General features: G+C 41.9%; 1 protein-coding gene across 8 annotated transcripts in view; it reads left to right on the top strand.

Annotated features, from left to right (window-relative positions):
* Positions 1-20,773, top strand: part of ITPR1 (inositol 1,4,5-trisphosphate receptor type 1) — a 325,544-nt gene that overhangs the window by 123,233 nt on the left and 181,538 nt on the right. For 5 of the 8 annotated variants that reach the window (XM_053219029.1, XM_027042519.2, XM_053219027.1 and 2 more), the window contains exons 6-13: positions 3,687-3,773; positions 6,012-6,170; positions 8,061-8,159; positions 9,183-9,266; positions 9,375-9,521; positions 13,794-13,889; positions 15,380-15,424; positions 19,321-19,475. In XM_053219029.1, the coding sequence (XP_053075004.1) occupies positions 3,687-3,773; positions 6,012-6,170; positions 8,061-8,159; positions 9,183-9,266; positions 9,375-9,521; positions 13,794-13,889; positions 15,380-15,424; positions 19,321-19,475 (872 nt within the window). The remainder of the gene's footprint in view (positions 1-3,686; positions 3,774-6,011; positions 6,171-8,060; positions 8,160-9,182; positions 9,267-9,374; positions 9,522-13,793; positions 13,890-15,379; positions 15,425-19,320; positions 19,476-20,773) is intronic. The other 3 variants (XM_053219026.1, XM_027042521.2, XM_053219028.1) reach the window with 1 other exon arrangement.

Raw genomic sequence — 20,773 nt, 5'->3', positions numbered from 1 at the left:
TCAAATGAATACATTTGGTATTTTACGTATTTAGCAAAAAGTAATATAAATTGGACACTTTTCTCCTTAAACAAAGAGTGCTTATAGAAAAAGTAAATTTTTTGAATGGTCCATAAGGTTAATGCATTGGTTCATTTAATACTTACCTAGGCTTGGTTATCATTAAGTCTTTTAAACAGAATTAGAGATGTGACTTTGGGTATTTTAAGTGAGGTTCTTAGCTATTTATTTTCCAATATAATTTTCTAATTTTACTTTTTATATATTTTTAGACAAATGCCCTTGAATCTGTGAAAGTGGTGGTATTTAATTGATTTTTCATATGGAAAAATGCCTTCTTCATGACTAACTTGATGCTTGTTTTTAGATGTGCCAGCAAACACTGAGTTACCACTTTTGTACTCTATCTAGGCATAGGTAGGAACTTAGTATTTTAGATTGGTGCTACTTAAACTGAGGCCACTGGAAATTAAAAGTAAGAGGAATGCCCATGAGAATTTTCTCTTCTAAACAGTAATCTTTACATCATTTTAAATCCAAGAAACACGGCTTTGTGATTTACTAAAGATGAAAACTTACTGTGGGGTTTTGAGTAGACAAAAACTATGTTGGAAAATGTTAAATTTTATTTTACTGAAGGTATTGATTTTTCCCACTTTGACATTTTTTTCTTGAATTTCTAGTCCATATTAGCTGAGACAACTACTTAGCAGAAAGAACAAATGTCTCTCTCAAAAGTATAAACCTTCCTTCCAAGTGGATTCAGTGCAATATTGTGTTTGGGAAACTACCTGCTAAACCTGTGGATACTGTAGAGATCTCTGGAAGGGTGCCGCACAGGCATGAAACTAAGCAGAACAGAAGGTGGGAGGAAATGAAGGGAGGATGTGGATGCAGGGGAAGGGAGAGCTGAGAATGGTGCTGAAGGAGTTTGGATGCCTAGGATTACCATCTCATCCACACGGGTATTATTTCTGGATGTGTCTTGAACCCAGTGGATTTTATCATTGTGTAACTGAGAAGAGCAGGCTGGTAACTAATTCTAGGAGAGAGAGGGAAGGTAGGAAGCCTCTGAATGGACCATTGTTGTACAGGGTTGAGACAGATGTGAGAAACTTAAAGTGATTTACACTGATACAGGCAGATCATTCTCTCCTGCAGCACGGGTTTCTTGTTGGTTTACAATTGCTTTCTGCAGCTTATTTTTGTCAAAAGACATACTTAGCTAAAAATACCTACATTCAAGGTAGAGGTGGAGCAGATGCTGAATTTGAAGGAAATGGAGAGCTCCTTCACCCAGCCAACTTACTTCACCAGTTGAAATTCTCATTGTTAGAACATTTCTTAACTTTAGAAACTTACGTATAATAATGATGGTTAGAATTTATTGAGTTTATTTTCTCTAATCTTCACATCTGCCCAGAAAGACTTGCTTTTGTCCCCATTTTGTGAATAAGAATATTGAACAAGAAGGCTTGGTGAGATGAAGTAACCTGGCCAACATGATAAAGCTAGTATGTGTGGGACCAAGCCCAAGCCCAGAAGGGTCCTATGAAAATGCAGACTGTTCCTTGGGAAAGAGGCCCTTTAACTCATTGGCATCTGGCCTCAAGGAAAGGGAAACTCCAGGAAGAGAACAATGGAAAGTGTTCTGAAATCTACAACTGGTCACCAGGGTTTTATTACCCATCAGATACTGAATTTGTTCCTTCTTAATGTACTTCTGTTTGACCGAGTCTAGGTTTGGGGGAAAAGGCTGCGATCAACAGTTTCTTTGTTGCCTAGGGCAAAACTAGTTCGCCTTCAACATGGTTATAATATGATAACAGTGCTTTCTCCGTTGTACAAATAAATGAAAAAAATATTCATGTTGATGGCCCTGGCAGACTATTCAGGAACCCTCTCTTCAGCTTTACCTGGTTCTCTAGTATGCCATATTTGGACTGGTAATGTCTCCCAGTCCCGTTTGTAACTACAGATTTGTAGTTAATCCAAATGTGGGTTTGAGAATTACCTCTGCTTAGTAGCTTTGTGATTTTTAAAAATATCCAATATTATTTTATAATTGTTTTAAATTGAAGGGTAATTAGCATGCAATGTTACATTACTTCAGGTGTACAACATCATGATTTGACAAGTCCGTATGTTATGCCCACTGTAAGTGTAGCTACCATCTGTCCCCTTACTATACTATTACAATATCGATGATTATATTCCCTGAGCTGTGCCCTTCATCCCCATGACTTACTCATTCCGTAACTGGAGGCCTCTACTTCCCAGTCCTCTTCGTTCACTTTGTCTACCCCTCACCCTCTCCCTTCTGGCTACTACCACTTTGTTGCCCTTATTGATGGGTCTCTTTGTGCTTTTTTTGTTGAGGTTCACCCTCAACACCCTAGGTTCACCCATGTTGCCACAAATAGCAGGATCTCATTCTTTGTAATGGCTGAGGAATACTCCATTGTGTGTATGTGTGCTTCTGTGTGCACTTACACTGCAATATAGATGTGTGATTTTTATTTTATATTTATTTTTTAAAAATTTTGTTTATTTATTTTGAAAGATACAGAGACAGTGTGAGTGGAGGAGGGGCAGAGAGAGAGGGAGACAGAAAATCCCAAGCAGGTTCTGCACTGCCAGTACAGAGCCCAACACAGGGCCCCAACTCCGGAAACAATGAAATCATGACCTGAGCTGAAACCAAGTGTCGTAATAAGCTTAACCAACTGAGCCACCCAGGCGTCCCAAATTTCAAGTGTACACAGAAGTAAACAGTATAACAAATCCCTTTTGTACCCATTATCCAGCTGTGTAGTGTTGAATAAACTCTTTAATCTTGGAACCTGTTTTCTCTTCTTTAAAATGGGGATAATGATGGGGCGCCTGTGTGGCTCAGTCAGTTGAGCGTCTGACTTGGGCTCAGATCATGATCTCGTGTTTGGTGTGTTTAAGCCCCACATCAGGGTTGCTGCTGTCATCCCAGAGCCCACTTCAGATCCTCTGTCCCTCTCTCTCTGCCCCTCCCTGCTTGCACTCTCTCAAAAATAAATAAAACATTAAAAAAAGTTTTTAAATGGGAATAATCCCTCAGGAAGCTACTATGAAAATTAAATTATAATAATGTCTAACAATAATAACTCCATAAATGCTGCAATGACCAGACGTAATGGTACGTGATTCCTCTGAGGTGTAGGTGCTCTTTTTATCCTCATTTTATGAAAGTAGAAACTGAGGATCATGAATATTAAATAATGCATTCCAGGACACAGATCCAGAAATCACCCAAAACCAGCATTTAAATTTAGTTTTATTTTTCTGCGAAACCTTAAAAGAGGATTTTTACAAATCATAAAAAGGCTATGTAAATTCTCTCCCACCCCTACCCTATTTTTTTCAAAAATATATAAGCTTTTGACGTAGTCTTAACCTAAGCAGATGTCAGTGAATTCCTGAAAGAAAAAAAAATACATTTTAAAACAGCAAAAAAGGCCAACAAAACAAGGGCATAGGGGGTTAGCCTCTTGAACCCCTTGGTCATTTTGCATAGCCTCAGGGCATATTTATGTACAGTATTTGCTTATATTTGTGGTTCTCGTATAAAACCGGCAACATTGGTTTTGCATCATTGAGGAGAAATATAAGCCATTGTTTCCTGTTTGTGACCAGTCTCCTTTCTCCGTGTGTAGCATGCTGCAGACTTGGAAAAGAAGCAGAATGAGACAGAAAACAGGAAATTGCTTGGGACCGTAATCCAGTATGGCAACGTGATCCAGGTAGGTCATGGCTGCTCTTCTCCTCTGGAGCATTACAGAGAATAAAACTGAAAAAACAAGCACGTGAGATCGGGTTTGGACAAGGTTCCAACTCCATGGAGACAGACTGTTGCAAAAGGTCTAGTGTTTGTTCTTATATGGTGGTCTCTTGGGCTTGCTTTTGAGTTGGCCTTCTGTCAGTGCGGGAACCCACTACTCTGCCCCGTAGTTGGTGATTTAAGTTCTATGCAGATATTTAAAGTGGGTATTTCCCCACCTGGAAACCAGCCTGGCCACTGCACTTCTGTTTCACATGCCTTCCTTGAAGGTTCTTCCTATTGGTGAAAGTTGGATTCCCTGTAACTTTTATCTGTTGGTTCAAGAGCTGGTCATAGGGGTAATAAGAGCAATTCTGGGCCTTCAGGTAGAATATTTGGTGAATAGGTCCCAAGTCTTGTCTCACAGGTTTGTAAGTTTTACTTGTTTATCCCTTGTGCCTTTAGAGTTGGTGTGGGGATAAAACACAATCTAGGAAAGAGCTACTGAAGGCTTTGCTAAGAAAATCTTTCTGGGTCTGTCCTTGCAGAAAATAGTGTGTGAAGATATCCAGGGCCAAATGTAGCCTTTTTCTGTTTATCTAGTTGCCAGCTAGTTTTGACAAAGGGTAATAGTTACTAACTTTTGAGGACCTGACCCATTTGGTTATCTTGCTTCATTATTTCCCTCTCTGAAAGATTTTACTTAACATTTAAACCTTCTGGTTACAAAGGTATTCTTTCCCATTGTTATTTCTATTAGAGAGCAGTGATAAACTGGAGCATGGGAAAACTAGAATTGCCACATGGGTAACAGCAAAGTTTTATGTTTAAATGGATTATTATTATTTGGTCTTCTGGAATAGTAAAGTGGCTTTCAAATCCTGCCAGTCCCTCTCTGCCTCCCTTTCAAATTCTATCTGGCTGAGAAAGGACACAGGGGGCCAGGTGGGCCCAGAGTTCAGTATCTGCTTTATCGCTGGGCCAGGCCAATGCGTTCACAGTCAGAGCGAAGAATTCCATGATGTGGTAAGATGAGAGAATATGGCTTGAACTAAAGATGACAGATGGGGACAGGAGCTCAGAATGTAAGCCCTAAAGTGCATTCCAATTCAGATTTTGTGAGATTTATAGCAAGAAATGGAATGTCTCAGTTTGCTTACCAGCAAAATGGGAATAATAATGGTATTTGTTTCCAAGAATAACTGAGAGGTACCTGTCACAAAGTAAGCTTTGAATACATTTTAGCTGATGTTATTTATTATGCCTTCTTCAAAGCCTGGATCTTGGGATCCATCTGTAGATAATGTCAGTTTATAAACCAAGTGAGTTCAGCACCTGGACAGGTGTGTGGAGGAGCAGGGGCCACTCACCAGGGTAACAATGAAGATGTCAAGAGGGTATCACCTTCCCCTGTGTATCATGGCCGGGCTCACAAATCAGACAAGTTACTCCTTCACCCCAACAATGCTGGTAGAAGAATGTAGACTATCTAGGCATATTCTAGACACTGTATGTATTGACATAGGAAAAAGAGATATTGGCAGTTGGCAATGAAGTTCCCTGCCAGTCTTAATATTTTTTCAGGATTTGGCAGTCTTTTATTCACCCTTCCTTTTCTCTTACAGCCTGTTAAGTCGGGAAGCATTAATCAACGCTTCTTGATGTAGACCTACTCTGAGACAAGTTGTTTCCCATTAATTGGGAACCCTTAATTATAACCCTTAATTCTAAAGAATTAAGTACTTAGCAATTCAAAGTGGAAATTTATAGCAGCCATGTTCTTCCACATGAAATGATTACCCCTTACAGGGTATTCACTTAAACTATTTCTTGTGCTCGGAGGTGCCTTTCCTTAGCTCCATATTAGGGTCAGGGATATTCAGATAGCAGTTCCTCAGCTCCTTTACATGGAATTAGATGTTAACAGATGGCAGAGTGGTTTACCTTGCTGATGGTGCGCTTGACCTGAGCAACATCCATCTTGTCCAGGGCCATGTTGAGGGGAAAAAACAAAATATTTCTTCTTCCCTCAACTTCTTCTCCTTTTGCTCTTTGTTGTTTTCTAATTACTCTCTACCTCAGGCAGTTTTATGGCTCTGTAACTTCACAGTTAGCTCAGGGGTGGAAGGAATGTTTGATACATATTTATCTGACTGAGAGAGAAATCCTAGAGATTCAGAGATATGCTTGCACTCACCTTATTCTCTCGGTGGGTTTTCAGCTCCTGCATTTGAAAAGTAATAAATACCTAACTGTGAATAAGAGGCTTCCAGCGCTCCTGGAGAAGAATGCCATGAGAGTGACTTTGGACGAAGCTGGAAATGAAGGGTCCTGGTTTTATATTCAGCCGTTCTACAAACTGCGATCCATCGGAGACAGTGTAAGTGTGAAGTCCCAGCCTGGGAAGTGCCCGTGCCATGCCTCAAACCGTAATTGTATATAAAAGTCAACTAGGAGAATTTGTACTTGGAACCAGAGACTTATCCTGTGTGAAGAGAGGGGAATCACTATGGAAACCAGTGTTTGGGAAAACAGGGAAATTTGGAGAGAAGTGTGACCTAAATACAGTAGCTATGTTTTTCCTACGGAGTTTCTGAGAAAAAAAAAAAAATTGTATGAATAGCCCATTACTTCAGTAACTTCACGAAAACAGCTTTCATATATTAATGTCCTGGGCAGTGTTCCTGTCATTTTAGATCCGTAGTGGAATAGAAATGCTTCTCTATTTTGGAAATAAAGTTAGTAAAGAAGGAGGAAAGAAAATAAGGAGATACAGCAGGGAAAGAGAATGGATTTTAGGATTGTCTTCACTTGTTTCTTTGTCGATAAGCCTGTAGGCTCTCCATCCCATTTCAGTGACTGCACTTGGTCCTGAGCTGGCTCCTCTCCTAACAGATCATTAGGATATAAAGCCACTGAGATACTTCTTCATGTGACTTAGAACAGTTCTGCTATTTGTCAGCTACATTAGCACGTCATTATGTGGGCATAGAGTTGACAATGAGTGTGTTTAAATGCCATCAGGCTGCATTTCTGACCTTGTTAAAGATTCCAAAATAGTAATTTTTTTTTTTTTACCAGAATAAAATGTGCCCTTAAACAGCTTGAAATCTCTTCAAAATGCTCATTTAGCCTTAACCTAAAACTGGATTTTGCTATTTTCAGTACTGCCATTTAAGCTTACAAGCTTTGGACAGCATGTGTGTTAGTTTATATATTGGTGGGTGTATTACATTATATACGTCATACCAGAAGCATACAGAAGCACTCTATTCCTTCCCAGTTATAGTAAATATTGATCCTCAGCTGAGAATAGAAGAACTAATCCAGTAAAGCTTAGTGTTCACCAAAAGTTTTGGCTTTTTTTTGAGGTACTTATATATAGTTGGAATTAGGGAAAATTTAATTGTATATACTCCCCAAACGTATCAAACTGATAATAAATGAGTTTTCCTTCTTGGAAACCATCGTTTCTGTTCTCCTACCTTCTACCCTCATAATAAAAGACAAATGTGCTTTGTCCTGAATTTCAGCAAGTCCTTAGCTTTCTTATCCTTCAAACATATCTATTTAGCTGTGCCTTTGTTGAGAGGATAAGATGAACTTGAGCAGTTGGTTATCCTTTTTAGGACAGTGTTTTACAGACAACAAGTGTTGATCCATTCGTGGGCCACGAGATCAGTTTAGTGGCTTGTGACTCTCATTTTAGTAAGTGGAATAGAATAGATAGTATCAAGCTGTCCTAAACATAATGAGGTAAGTATTGTTTTAGGGAGGGAACTTCTGTTTCAGGTAAATATAAACGTGTATATCTATATATGTACACATACACCCACATATGTGCACATAAATAGGTATGACTGGAATATAATGGAGAAGTATTTCTTAATGTGACTTTGCCCCCCAAAAAGTATGAAAGTCATTGCTTTAGATCTATAAAATTACAGCTTTATTGTTTCAGAGATAGACTTCCTTCAGACAGTATTCTGCTTCTACTCCAAATATTTAGTTAGGGCTTATTTATATGTATCTGTTAACATAGGGAAAAGGGGATATTGACAGCCGGAAGTGGCGTCTTATGCTGGTTGTAGCATTTCTCCAGGGGTTGGACAGGTGCTATCGGACTTCTGTGCCTGGCCCGCACTACGAAAGCTTCAGCTCTGCTGGCTTAGGATGTGCCACATTTAAGGGGAAGACTAAGAATGCTCACCTGCCCTCCACCACTTCTGACCTGTTTGGTGAAAAGCTCTATTGGTCTCTTCCTTGCCAGGTGGTCATAGGTGACAAGGTTGTACTGAACCCCGTCAATGCTGGCCAGCCCCTACATGCCAGCAGCCATCAGCTGGTGGATAACCCAGGCTGCAATGAGGTAAGGGAAACTCCATTATGGCTTGTGGGTAGGCATATGCTATAAGAGCAGTCCTTCCTGGGGCCAAAACATGTGCGTGCTGAAAGTGACCTCATGACTGACTTGGGGCAGCATACCTCTTCTTCAGGTAAGCAATCAAAGCCCAGAATCAGTGTTGTCACGTGGTGGTGTGCAAGCCTAGGCATTGGGTGGTGGGTGAGGGCTGGTAGCTACCCTGGGGCTCAAGTGTACTAAGCCTCATATCACTGGGGGATTGTTGTCTAATTTGTTCAGCCAGAAAAGTGCCCTGGTACAAAATTTTTCTGGCCAGAGGGGCACCTTTTTCCAATTGGTCTCCCTTAAGAGCCTGCCTTTGGCTGACTAAGGTGGGTTTGCTACAGGCCATCAGCAACCTTGCAAGAGTGTTAGGTTGCTTTTGGCAGGACCTCTCCTTGGTCTCAAATTGGTAATTATAAGACAAAAGGACAGTGACTTGATTGTGACAGAAGTACTTGTCTAATGGTTGAAAACATCAGCTCTGGAGTCCAGTAGATGTGGATTGAAATCCCCTATCTGCCATTCCCTAGCTCCATGTCTGTAGGTTAGTTAGTGTGCATCTCCCTTATCTCCCTGTGCGTTAGTTTTCCCATCTCTGAAATGGGCATGATGGTAGCCCCACGCCTGGCACATAATTAGTGTTCCGGCAGTGGCTGCTGCTTTTGGTGATGATCATTCACATTTCAGAATGTATTCCCTGGACGCTTCTTACCTTTATAGCTTTTATTAGTACTTGTTTTTATTGAGCTTTTACTTTTCGGCTACAGAACAAGAGACTTGGAGAAGAAGGTCAGGGAGCAAGTTTCCTGGAGTCATTTTGGGCATACATGGTGGTTGGCACAAATGCACCATCAATTACCAAACCCATCTGACAGGCCAGTTGAATTTGCAGTTCCTGTGATCTTAATGTTAGGGCTTTGGGGCTGGAAGACACAGTTGTTGTGAGGGACATTGAAAACAAAATAATAACTGTCATCTGTTTTCCAGGTAAATTCTGTCAACTGCAATACTAGCTGGAAAATTGTCCTTTTCATGAAATGGAGCGATAACAAAGATGACATACTGAAGGGGGTGAGTTGGATACTTTCTGGGCCGCCAGCACTCGGCTCTATATGGGGCAGCAGCTAAGTTCTCTTTTAGAATTGGTTTCCCTTAATTCCTCCATGCGTTGACTTTCAGGGTGACGTGGTAAGGCTGTTCCATGCGGAGCAGGAGAAGTTCCTCACCTGTGATGAGCACAGGAAGAAGCAGCATGTGTTCTTGAGAACTACAGGCCGGCAGTCAGCTACATCTGCCACGAGTTCAAAGGCCCTGTGGGAGGTGGAGGTAAGAGGTGGGGCCAGAGAGGGAGAGCGAGGACTCGTGGGCCTGTAGGGTACATAAGCCCACCTCTTTCCAAAAATGGGTCAGGATGGCAGATAAACAAGTGTTTCATACCATATCTGAAGGAAGCTGGATGTGCTGCTGGAGGAAAATGATGTCTACTTTGGAAGCAAGCTGGCAACTGGAACTGGACCTTTGTTTCTCTTAGGCATCGTATCATCTTTTCCTTCTGTGTCGAATTTCCCTTGCTCATTTGTCTGTCACAACAATATGTTATTGAGCGCCTCCTACTCAGCATGATACAGAGGTGTCTCCTGTCATTGATAGGGTAGAAAGATACCCAGATCACTGGATGGCGAAGTGGGTAGAGGCACGTTCCCCGTGCTCTGGAGATCGAGATGAGGGAGGGAGGAGTTCAGGTTGGGTGAAGAAGGTAACATTTGAGCTGGTACTTAGAGAGTGATGTGTATTTCCAAAGGCAGAGATACACAGAGTGAAGGTCACTTCGTATCAGACAGTGGTGCGGAATTGGGAATGTGAGACGGTCTGGAGATCAGGCTTAACATCCCATTTTTGGTGGGGTGGAAAGGATAGGCAGGGAAATGAAACAAACTGGTTTTAGAGACCAGAGGTTGCAGGGCTCATACCCAGGCTGTGAGGAGCTGGGATTTAAGTCATAAGCAGGGGAGGAGCTTGGAGAGTAGTTTTGAGAAGGGGAGTAATGTAGTCAGTGTGCCGCTTGAGGAGATAGATGATTCTGTTCACGGTGTGTCATTTATTGAGCGGAGGTGGAGAGAGATGAGGTCGAACCCAAGAGTCAGTGGCATGAGTGCTTGGTGACAGAGGTGACTAGGGCCTGATCAGCAGGGACATGGCCCCTCCCCCAAAGTCCTCCTCTCTACTTAACTGCAGCTGTTGGGGTACATGCTTTTGTCTTGGCTTGCCTCCTCTCTTTTTCCTTCCTTCAACTGTTGTATGTTTTTATTGAGATACAGCAGACATAAAGTGCCCAGGTCAAAAAGACACAACTTGATGAATTTTTACGTACACATACAGTCATGTAACCAACACCCAGGTCAGGAACTAGAAGACTAGTAGCACCTAGAAGTCTCCCTTGAACCTCCTTTTCAGAACTGTCTTGTCTTTTTTCCTAGAAAAGTAACCAGTAATTTGATTTCCATCTCCATGGTTGGGTGTTGTCTGTTCTTGAACTTCGTATAAATGGAGTCAGACAGGGGCGCTTGGGTGGCGCAGTCGGTTAAGCGTCCGACTTCAGCCAGGTCACAATCTCGCGGTCCGTGAGTTCGAGTCCCGCGTCGGGCTCTGGGCTGATGGCTCAGAGCCTGGAGCCTGTTTCCGATTCTGTGTCTCCCTCTCTCTCTGCCCCTCGCCCGTTCATGCTCTGTCTCTCTCTGTCCCATAAATAAATAATAAAACATTGAAAAAAAAATTTTAAAATAAATGGAGTCAGACAGTATATAACCTTTTTTGGTCTTGTTTTTGCACTCTGCATAATTATTTTGAGATTCATGTTGTTGCATGTATCAATAGTTCATTCCTTTCTGTTGGTGAGTCGTATTTCACCGTAAGGTATCCCACAATGTATTCATCTGTTCATGAACATTTGAGTTGATCCAACTTTTGGCTTTACAACTAAAGCTTCTGTGGGCGTTTTAAATGTGTACAAGTCTCTTTATGGTCATGAGCTTTCGTTTCTCTTTGCTAAATATTTAGTAAAGGAATAGCTGGATTATATGGTGGATATATGTTTAAAAGAAACTACCAAACTGCTTTCCAGAGTGCTCGTACCGTTTTATATTCCTACCAGCGGAGTATGAAAGTCCCAGTTCTTCCACATCATCACCAACACTTGGCACGTCAGTCTTTTTCATGGTAGCCATTTTAATAGGTGTGTGGTGAAATTTTGTGGTGCTTTCTTTTCACATGTTTATTAGAGAGTTGGGGAGGAGCAGACAGAGGAGAAAGAGAGAATCCCAAGCAGGCTCATGCTCAGTGCGGAACCTGATGTGGCGCTCAGTCTCACAAACAGTGAGATCATGACCTGAGCCAAAATTAAGAGACGCTAAACTAACTGAGCCACCCACGTGCCCGTCTTAATGCTTTTAATCTGCATTTCCCTGATGGCAGATGATATTGAGCATTTTTTCATGTGTTTATTTTTCATCAATGCATCTTTTTCACTGAAGTTTTTGTTCTCATATTTTGTCCATTTAAAGAATTGTCTTAACCTCCCCTTTACTGTGGATGTTGTAATACTCAGGTATAAAACTTGCCTGTTTTATAGAAAAATCTGCGCTATTTTTATTATGAAAGGAATCTATGTGAAGTTTTCATTTCCTTCCTCTTCCATATTTTCCGCTTTGCCTCCTTCTCTTTATACACCTAGCACTTGTTGGTAGTTCTTTAGGGTTAGGGTTTACATAGAGACACTATCAATCTTGCTAGGTTATAAACTCCTTGTGAGCCAGACCTTGGTCATTGATGCCACCATTGTACTCCACACAGAGTTTTATGAAAAGAGTCTGAATGACTTTCATGTGTGATTTGGATACTAGTGCCAAAAAAAAACACTGAGAGGGAGAGAGACAGTGCACTCTATGTGGAGTGTTTGCATTCTGTTGCCTTCTTTTAAGGAGTTTTGGGGCGCCTGAGTGGCTCAGTCAGTTGGACATCTGACTTTGGCTCAGGTCGTGATCTTACGGTCTGTGAGGTTGAGCCCCCCACATCAGGCTCTGTGCTGCTGACAGCTGGGAGCCTGAAGCCTCCCTTCAGATTCTGTGTCTCCCTTTCTCTCTGCGAGAGACTCTGTCTCTCTCTCAAAAATAAACAAACATTAAAAAAAAAAATCTTTCCTTTAAAAAAGAAAAAAGTTTTGAGTTTTGTTTTGTCAGACAGTACAGTTACTTGTGAATGAGTTCGATGCTTCGGAGGCTTATTTTAAAGCTTTGTTAAATCAAGTATGTTACAGTCCTTTTTTAAGGCCTGGATTGGCCCTGATACTAAGGTGTCACCCTTTTGACATTTTTACTGAATGCCCCAGGTTTTCCATGGAGTCTCCCAGAACACATCCCAGCTCTGAGAATGAGCTCTGAGAACGTGGACCTCACAGCTTCCTTGTTATTTTTCATTTGGCCTTCTGGTTTCACCTTACACATCCGCAACTTTGTAATCAACCAAAGACTGGTGGGGGCCCCTGCATAGATGTCTGGAGCTTCTGTGGGAAGCTTTGTGTTCTGCCCCCACACATTCCAGACACTTCAGTCTCCCTAAATTCTGATTTGCCTCCTCGACTCAGACCAGTGTCTTCTGCTTGGATTCGCCCTCTCAGTGGTATCATCCAGAGAGGACCTTAAAGCAGAAAGCTGGACAAATCATGGAGATCACTTTGTTTCCCTTTACTCAGGGATCACAGTTATATACTACCTGTTGTCCATCATCTGAACACAGTTGTTTCCTATGTTTTATCCAGTTTTCTAGGTATTCTAGGTGTCTGTGGCAAGTTTATATATTTTGTGCAGTGACTAATTGTTCATGACATCAGCTGCCATTGCCAGTTACTCTATCATGACCAGACGCTGAAGTTACATGGATTTTTAGGGTAAATTGACCCCTGGCTCTCTGAGCTTCAAGTTTCAGAGCATAGGTCTATCTATGTATTGCAGCACATGAATACCAGCATAAGCATGCTTTTACAGTTTCTCTGAAATTTCTTTTCATTTGTCATGTCTTTTATGGATGAATTGTGGAATCTTCTACTTCATTATCATTAAACCTAATAACCTGAAAACCCTTCAACTTTAAAAAAAAAATTTTTTTTTTAATGTTTATTTTTGACAGAGACAGAATGCGAGTGGGTTAGGGGCAGAGAGAGAAGGAGACGCAGAATCGAAAGCAGGCTCCAGGCTCTCAGCTGTCAACACAGGGCCCGATGCGGGGCTCAAACTCACGAGCTATGAGATCATGATCTGAGCTGAAGTCGAACGCTCAACCGACTGAGCCACCCAGGCACCCCTTCCCTTCAACTTTTTACTATAAGCATTTTGTATTAACTTGGAGACTATCTTCTTAGGAGAAGCATAACATTTCCATATGTTTGAGCTCTGACATTACATATGATCATTGCAGTGGCTTTCTTAGAAGATTTTCGGCTAATAGATATGACTCCTGAACTGTGATCTATGTGTGAAGTGTCCGTGTTATCTTAGCATGGGTTGACATTTCTTCTATTCCTGTTAATCATTCCTCCCCTTGCAGGTAGTCCAACATGACCCATGCCGGGGTGGAGCCGGATACTGGAATAGCCTCTTCCGTTTCAAGCATCTTGCTACTGGGCATTACTTAGCAGCAGAGGTAAGTAGCGGCCTCCGTGTCTCTCTCTTTCAAGGCCGATACGTTGCTTTTTCTTCATTTACCTGTGGCCATTGGGTAGTTAGACACTTGGGGTAATGCTCAGTCACCTTGTTTTTCCTTCTGCTTTTCTGTTTCCTCCTGCCTCATTTTCCTGCTTGTAGACAAGAAAAGGTAAAGATGATAAACACATTTTAGTACTTCACAGGGATGTTGATCAAGATGTGGGGGAGAAAGTAAGTTAGAAGATACTGCTATCATGAGAATGTAATGTACAGCATGATGATGGTAGTTACTAATACTGTACTTTATATTTGAAAGTTAAGAGAGTAGATTTGTTTTTAAAGAAAAGAATGCTAATCTGGATTTTAGGATTATAGAAATTTTTGCTCTTGCATTCTGTTCTCCCCACATCTTATCTACCAACCCTGCTCCTAACATGAATGTCCAGGACTCAGCTGTAGGGAAACATGCTTTGTAAAGCCAGAAGCATTAAGACACATAAAGAATTAGACAACTTTATAAAGTATTGTGGTTTTCAGGCATTAGTGAAATAGGCAGGGCCTTATCTTTTACTTGCAGGAATGCCAAAAATCAAGGAAATTAACTTTAGCTTAAATGTCTGTAAAAGGCTTTTGGGGAAAGGCAAAACTCAAAGCTGAAGGACAGGAGGAATTTACTTCTTAATTTTTGTGTTAAGTTAAGGAGCCATCATACTGTGTGACAGATGCTGAGTTTTACTCTGATCTGCTGGAAGATGTACAATACCTACTCATATCAGATTCTAGATGTACATCAAAAGATACCTCCTGTTGTCTGGTTTCACGGTGGAATGGCTCAGAGATTCTCAGTGTGATGCCTGGGTATCAGTATTGCTTCCACACCTGACCCCGAGGAAGGCTGAATCTAAATGTCCTGAATCCCCTGGGATGCCTGATACTTGAGGAACTGATGATTTTGAAATATTTAAGAACCAAAGATCAACACTAAATTGAAATTTAAAAAGGTGCCATACAGAATTTTGGACCCAGCTAACCAGCTGCGAGGAAATGTTGATTACATGGTTTGCCAAAGCTCCTTGTTGGTTGCATTATTTGTTATGTTCTGAAGCGAGTGTAACTCTTGCTGGAGGCCACGAACTAAAACTATTTCTAGTTTTTTTTTTATTTCTAACTAAAACGAAGCAGGACTATCAGTGACTGGATACTGATCTTTTATTTACTTCAGGCATTTAACTGTTGCTTTGCTAGTGAATTCATTGTGTTCTTCTGTCGACACTTGAGAGCCGTCTATTGGTAACTGGTAGATCGTTCCATGTGTGTTGTACTTATGTGACGTGTGTGGTTGTGGCATGCCGGTTTCATAAACAGAGGGAAGGGACAAGATTTTAGCTGTTCAGAGATGTTCGCGGGCCTTGAAGTCTTCTGCAAGTGGGGCCGAGTCCTGGAGAAATCAATGGATGTTTTAATTTCCTAATGATTCTTTTTCATCAGGTAGACCCTGACTTTGAGGAAGAATGCCTGGAGTTTCAGCCCTCAGTAAGTATGAGCAAGAGCCTTCTTGTCTCCATCTGGTAGGGTGAGGCCAAGTGATCTGGAACCCTGTTTAAGAAACTGCCACTTGTCACTGAGTGCTGGGGAAGGGGAGCCATTAGGGAGCCTTAAAAGAGGGTCTTGTTCTATGCTTCCCTTGAAGGCAGTCATTACTCCTTGTGTTCCATTGGTCTAAGACTTCCAGTGATGATGCCCTTTCTGTGTGCTTAGTCAAGCGATCTCCACCTTTAAGTGGGAGAAGCTGATGGTATCTTTGGGAATGCCCCTAGGTTAGAGACAGGGATGGCTCCTTAGAAGTCGGTCTTCTACAAATGAGTGTTCTATTGCTGTTGACCTCAAACTATGACTGTCTCAGATTTTTTCAAGGAATGAGTTTGTGAAGTGGATAGTATCATGTAGGTGATGGAGGTAACACATGAGGCATGGTGCTCCTGTCATCTGCTTAGATGCTCAGTTGTCTATCCATCTGTCCTTTATGCAAATTCAGAAATAGATTTTATAATTTGGTTTGAAATTTAATGCCAACAGGATCTCTCTTTGGAGGCCATATTGCCAATTCATGCTGACTTGGAGGCCCTTGGGGGTTGAGTTGTCTACAATTACGGGTTAAAGAGGGCAGTGGTTGTGTTACATGAAAATGATGGATATCAATAGAACACTTCTCTTGTGGAGTGCTTCATTCTGGTCTAGGGTGAAAAAAAAACAACAACAAAGCAAACATTTGCTACTGTATTTGACATGGTGTGTTCATGTGGTCATCTCTGGTGGGATATGGTAGGAGGTATTGAGGTTACTTGTTTTTGGGGGGTAAAGTTTTGAAAGAATTGAAAGGTTTTCAAGTGGATACCTTAATAAAGGGGTTTGGGGTGCAGATAATACAGAATGCAATTGTCTTTGGAAAGTACGAATTCTGTGGGAAGGGTGAACCTTGTAGTTATGTTTGAATACAATGTTAGCTTTGGAAGGAAAGAAGAGGAGTTCTAAGGGCATCACATCATTAATTCCTGTACTTGGTCTTTCCCAGTTCTTGAGGGAGCTCAGGGGTGTCCTGCTCCTTTAATCTGTAGAGCTCATTGTAAAAGCTGCCCTTGCAACTAACTGGAAGGTAGACAGCACTGACCTGGTCCAACTTTCTGCCAATGTGCAGGAAAATCTTTGCCCACCATCTGTGCACGGTGTTCATGTGGCTTGTCTTGGGAGGCTTGGGCTGGAAGCAGTATTATTTTTCATAAGGCAGCTCTCGTCCCTGCACCTTCTTTACTTTGAGAGAAAAAATTGGCTTTGCGTGACTTGAATCTATGGGTATTAGTGCTGCCATCGGAGTTGTCACACACAGCAAGTCTCCCCTCTGAGATTACTTTGAAGGAGAGCTGTGGCTTCTGTCCCTGAGAGCCGATGTGCAATTGAACCTTGAGCTCTGTGAGTAATGGGGTTGCTCTCCTGGACTGCTGATGTGCAAGGGGAGGTCTGGCATTTGTAGTGCAAGAGGAAGAACATAATGATGAAAAGCAGGGCAGGGAAGAGAGGCAGACCTGGGTTTAAATGGGAGACCCATCACATATAAGCTGTGTGACTAAACAAGCTCCTTGCTCCTCCTTGGGCCTCCATTCCCTCACCTGTAAGAGTGGTGGATAGATACGCTTGTTGTAAGGACGAAGTAATGTGTGCATAAGACGCGGCCCCTTAGTAAGCTCTCAGTAAGCAGCATTTATGTAAGTTGCATCAGATCAGTAACATTTTTAGTGCCTTTATGTCCACAAGTTCATCTGGGCTGCACAGCAGCTGCGTGAAGGAGTTAGGGGAGATTTTATGATCTTTGTTGGACCAGTAAAGAACCAGAGAATGGTCCTAACTCATCACCTGGTTCGGGTCTCTGAGAGTTCAGTCATCTCTTTATCTTTCTCATGCTTTTACATGCCATGGTGGTGGAATGTGCCAGTAGGCTTGGGTGCAGGTCTGGACTGCATTGTCCTGGCTGCTCTGGAATGGTGCATGGGTGGTTAGTCTTCATGGGGAGGAGGGGTTGGGGGGGCTCATCCTGTACCCCCAAGGCCATCAGCACAGCTCCTGCCCCTGGAAAGAGGCAGGAAGGAGTTTTTTTGCAACCCTCCCCCTCTTGTTGGCTAGGAAACTTGGGGAGAAAAGCTGGAGTTGTAAAAGTTGGGGGGAGGAAACTTGATTCTGTTCTGGGTCACCTACTTCCCTGGGTTTGGCACCCAGTGCTCGTGGGAATCTTCACCCGGAATCCTACTTAGCTTCTTGGGCTTGTCCTTCTCAATTCATCAGCACCAATGAGCCCCACGCACACTAGCTCTTGTCTGACAGCCTTTTGTACATGTGCCTTTCCTCCCACTAGGTGGCAAACGCCGACTGAACACAAAGAACATGAAGACGCTGTGGCTCAGTCACAGGTCCAGATAGAGTGCATTTCATGCAATTTCAATTTTTCTTCAGTCTGCCGGCAGGTCTGAAGCTGAACTGAGCTCAGACGCTGAGCTATTTATCTCAGACCAGAATCAGGTCAGGGTTTATTTTGAAAGTGATGTGGAAGACTTTGCAGGTAAAAGTAGTTAGAAGAGGACAAATTCTATTCAGAGTTCTTTTTTCTTGAACTGAGATGTTTGGTACTCTCTAGTTGGTTCCTACTTGAGTGTAGATAGATCAACAAGTTGTGGGTTTGTTAAGGTAGCGCTATAAGATATTGGAGGAGTGTATAGCAAGGAGGAGACAGAGCCTTTGGGTATTAAAAGAACCATTGTATTTTCTTTGTTTCTCTATCCCTTCATCCCTCCTCTCTCTTCCTCTCCACCCCCCCCACTCCCTTCTTCCTTTACCCATACAAAAGTTGGGGCTGCAGATAAACTCCTAGAGCACACTGTTGCCCTCCATCTTAGATGTTAGTCCCTAGAATTAAATTCTCCCAAGCTCTCTCCTTTGCCTGTTGGATTTAATTTTCTTTTATCCATTTCCTGTTTGGAAAGGAGTCAGTGCCTCAGCTCAAGCAAAGCAAGTTAGTGACAAAATGTGTTTTTCCTGGTAGTTGCAGGTGGATATTGTTGGATAAGGCTGTTAAAAATTAAAAATAATCCCACATAGAGTCTCAGCTCTGGGAGAGACCTCACAAAGCATATGAAAAGGCACGGTAGTCTGAGCTTGGTGCTTAGATCTGCTCAGGCAGACGGGCTCTGGAGCCTAGAATGCGTTCTTAACAGTTTCTCAGGAAAGCTTTCCTCATTGTTCATTAGTCTTGACTGTCAGAGATTTTCTTCAATCTCCGCCAAATCCCTTACATCGCAACAGAGGCCTCTTTTCCCCTGAATTGTCATTGGCAGTACTCCGTGATTAATTTCAAATGTTTTTTTCAGGGCTAGTCTGACTTCTCAGATATTTTTCTTGGCCACACTGGGATCTCTGTTTACGAACACCTGGGTTCAGGCTTACTTGATTTTCCTTTTCCTCCTGGGAAGTAGCTGTATCATATTATTGCTAGACAATTGAACTGTAGGTTAACACAGTGTCCCATAACCAAATCCACAGGATGAGTTTTCTCAAAGTGCTTCTTTTCTCTTCCAACTACTGCAGACGGATGTAGCTATATGGACTTCTTCGTCACCTATAGCACTCTTTTCATGGACATCTGTTATTGTAACCCTGCATTGTTTAAACATTTTTATTGCAACACAAGAAGGTAGAGTGTCAGTATTCTTGGCGTGGGTGGCCGATTATCATCTTTTATGACTGCTCTGAAACTCTCGTTCTTTTCCTGCCAACTGCTGATGTTCACTATTGTTTCTTCCCTGTTCCTGTGGACTGTGCAGTGATTGTAGTGAGTGAAGGGTCTGGCGTACAGAATCCATGACTTGATGACTTTTCCTCCTCAGGTGGATCCTGATCAGGATGCCTCTCGAAGCAGGTTGCGAAATGCCCAAGAAAAGATGGTGTACTCCCTGGTCTCTGTGCCTGAGGGCAATGACATCTCCTCCATTTTTGAGCTGGACCCCACCACTCTCCGTGGAGGTGATAGCCTTGTCCCAAGGTAGGGTTCTAAAATGACTTATCCCAAGTAAGTCAGAGCTGATATCTGTGGCCTGGCTGGGCCTCTTGGGTTCCAAATCACCATTGCCTTTCTCGAAGCTCTTGTAAAAGATTTGTTCTGGTTGCCTATTGGAATGGTGTCTGATTTTTTTTTTTTTTTTTTTTATGGCTCATCAATTAGTAAGTTCTCTGTAGTTGGACAAGAAGTGCTTTATTGAGGTAAACAAGTCAAAACCATAAGCTCAAATAGCTTGATATATATTTTTTTAATGTTTTACTTAATTTTGAGAGAGAGAGAGTGTGTGTGTGAGAGAGAGAGAGAGAGAGAGCGCGAGTGAGCGAGCAGGGGAGGGGCAGAGAGAGAGGAAGGCACAGAATCCGAAGCAGCCTCCGGGCTCTGAGCAGCAGGAAGCCCCTGACAACAGGACTTGAACTAGCAAAATGTGAGATTATGACCTGAGCCGAAGTCATATGCTTAACTGAGCCACCCAGGGGCCCCTCAAGTAGCTCCAGAATTCTAGTTTCCTCTACTCTCTTCCACATTCCCACACTTGAGAGATCTCCTAGTTAACTAAAGAAACAATTATAAAGAAATTCTGGAAAAAGGAACATTTGCAGTTCACTGAATATAGTAATATATTGAGATGTCAGACCAGTGTTCTTTGTACTTTTATTAAATTTGACTCTTAGTTTTGTTCCATAACAATGCCTTTTGGTGGAGGGATTAACTGGCTTCTAAATGGGATGAAAGGTCATGCTTAACCCCAAAACCAGCAACAGTATTGTTAGTAATGGCTTACACTTATTGAATGCTGACTGCATGCTATGTTCAATGCAAAATACTTTGTGTTACATCATTTCATCTGCACAAAAGGTTATCTTTCCCTTCATATAGAAAAAGAAACTGAAGCTCAGAGAGTTCGAGCAACTTCTCACATGTCAGCCAGTTCCTTTGCAGAGCCCGAAATCTTAAATGCTTAAGACAGACAGGGTTGCGTGGGCAGTTCTGACTCTTGAATACAGCAGTGGTTAGTAGCACTCTTGTTGGCATTTGTAGGTTTTACACATTATTTTTGACATAAAGACAAGTATTTAATGAATACAAATGTTTTAGAAATAAAAGTTTATAACATTTGTTAGGTTAAAAAAAATCGGTTTTTTTTTTTTTTCATGAGGAGAAAAATGTGAAATAGGAGATTATGGAAAGCAGTTACATTGTTTTATGAGCCATGGTGTCTGATTCATTTATGTATTTTGGGGGTTTGACACCCTATTAACAAAATTCTGATTCATATACAT

The sequence above is a fragment of the Acinonyx jubatus genome, chromosome A2, assembly GCF_027475565.1.
Source record: "Acinonyx jubatus isolate Ajub_Pintada_27869175 chromosome A2, VMU_Ajub_asm_v1.0, whole genome shotgun sequence".
Classification (NCBI taxonomy): domain Eukaryota; kingdom Metazoa; phylum Chordata; class Mammalia; order Carnivora; family Felidae; genus Acinonyx; species Acinonyx jubatus.
This window is presented reverse-complemented; position numbering and strand designations above follow the sequence as displayed.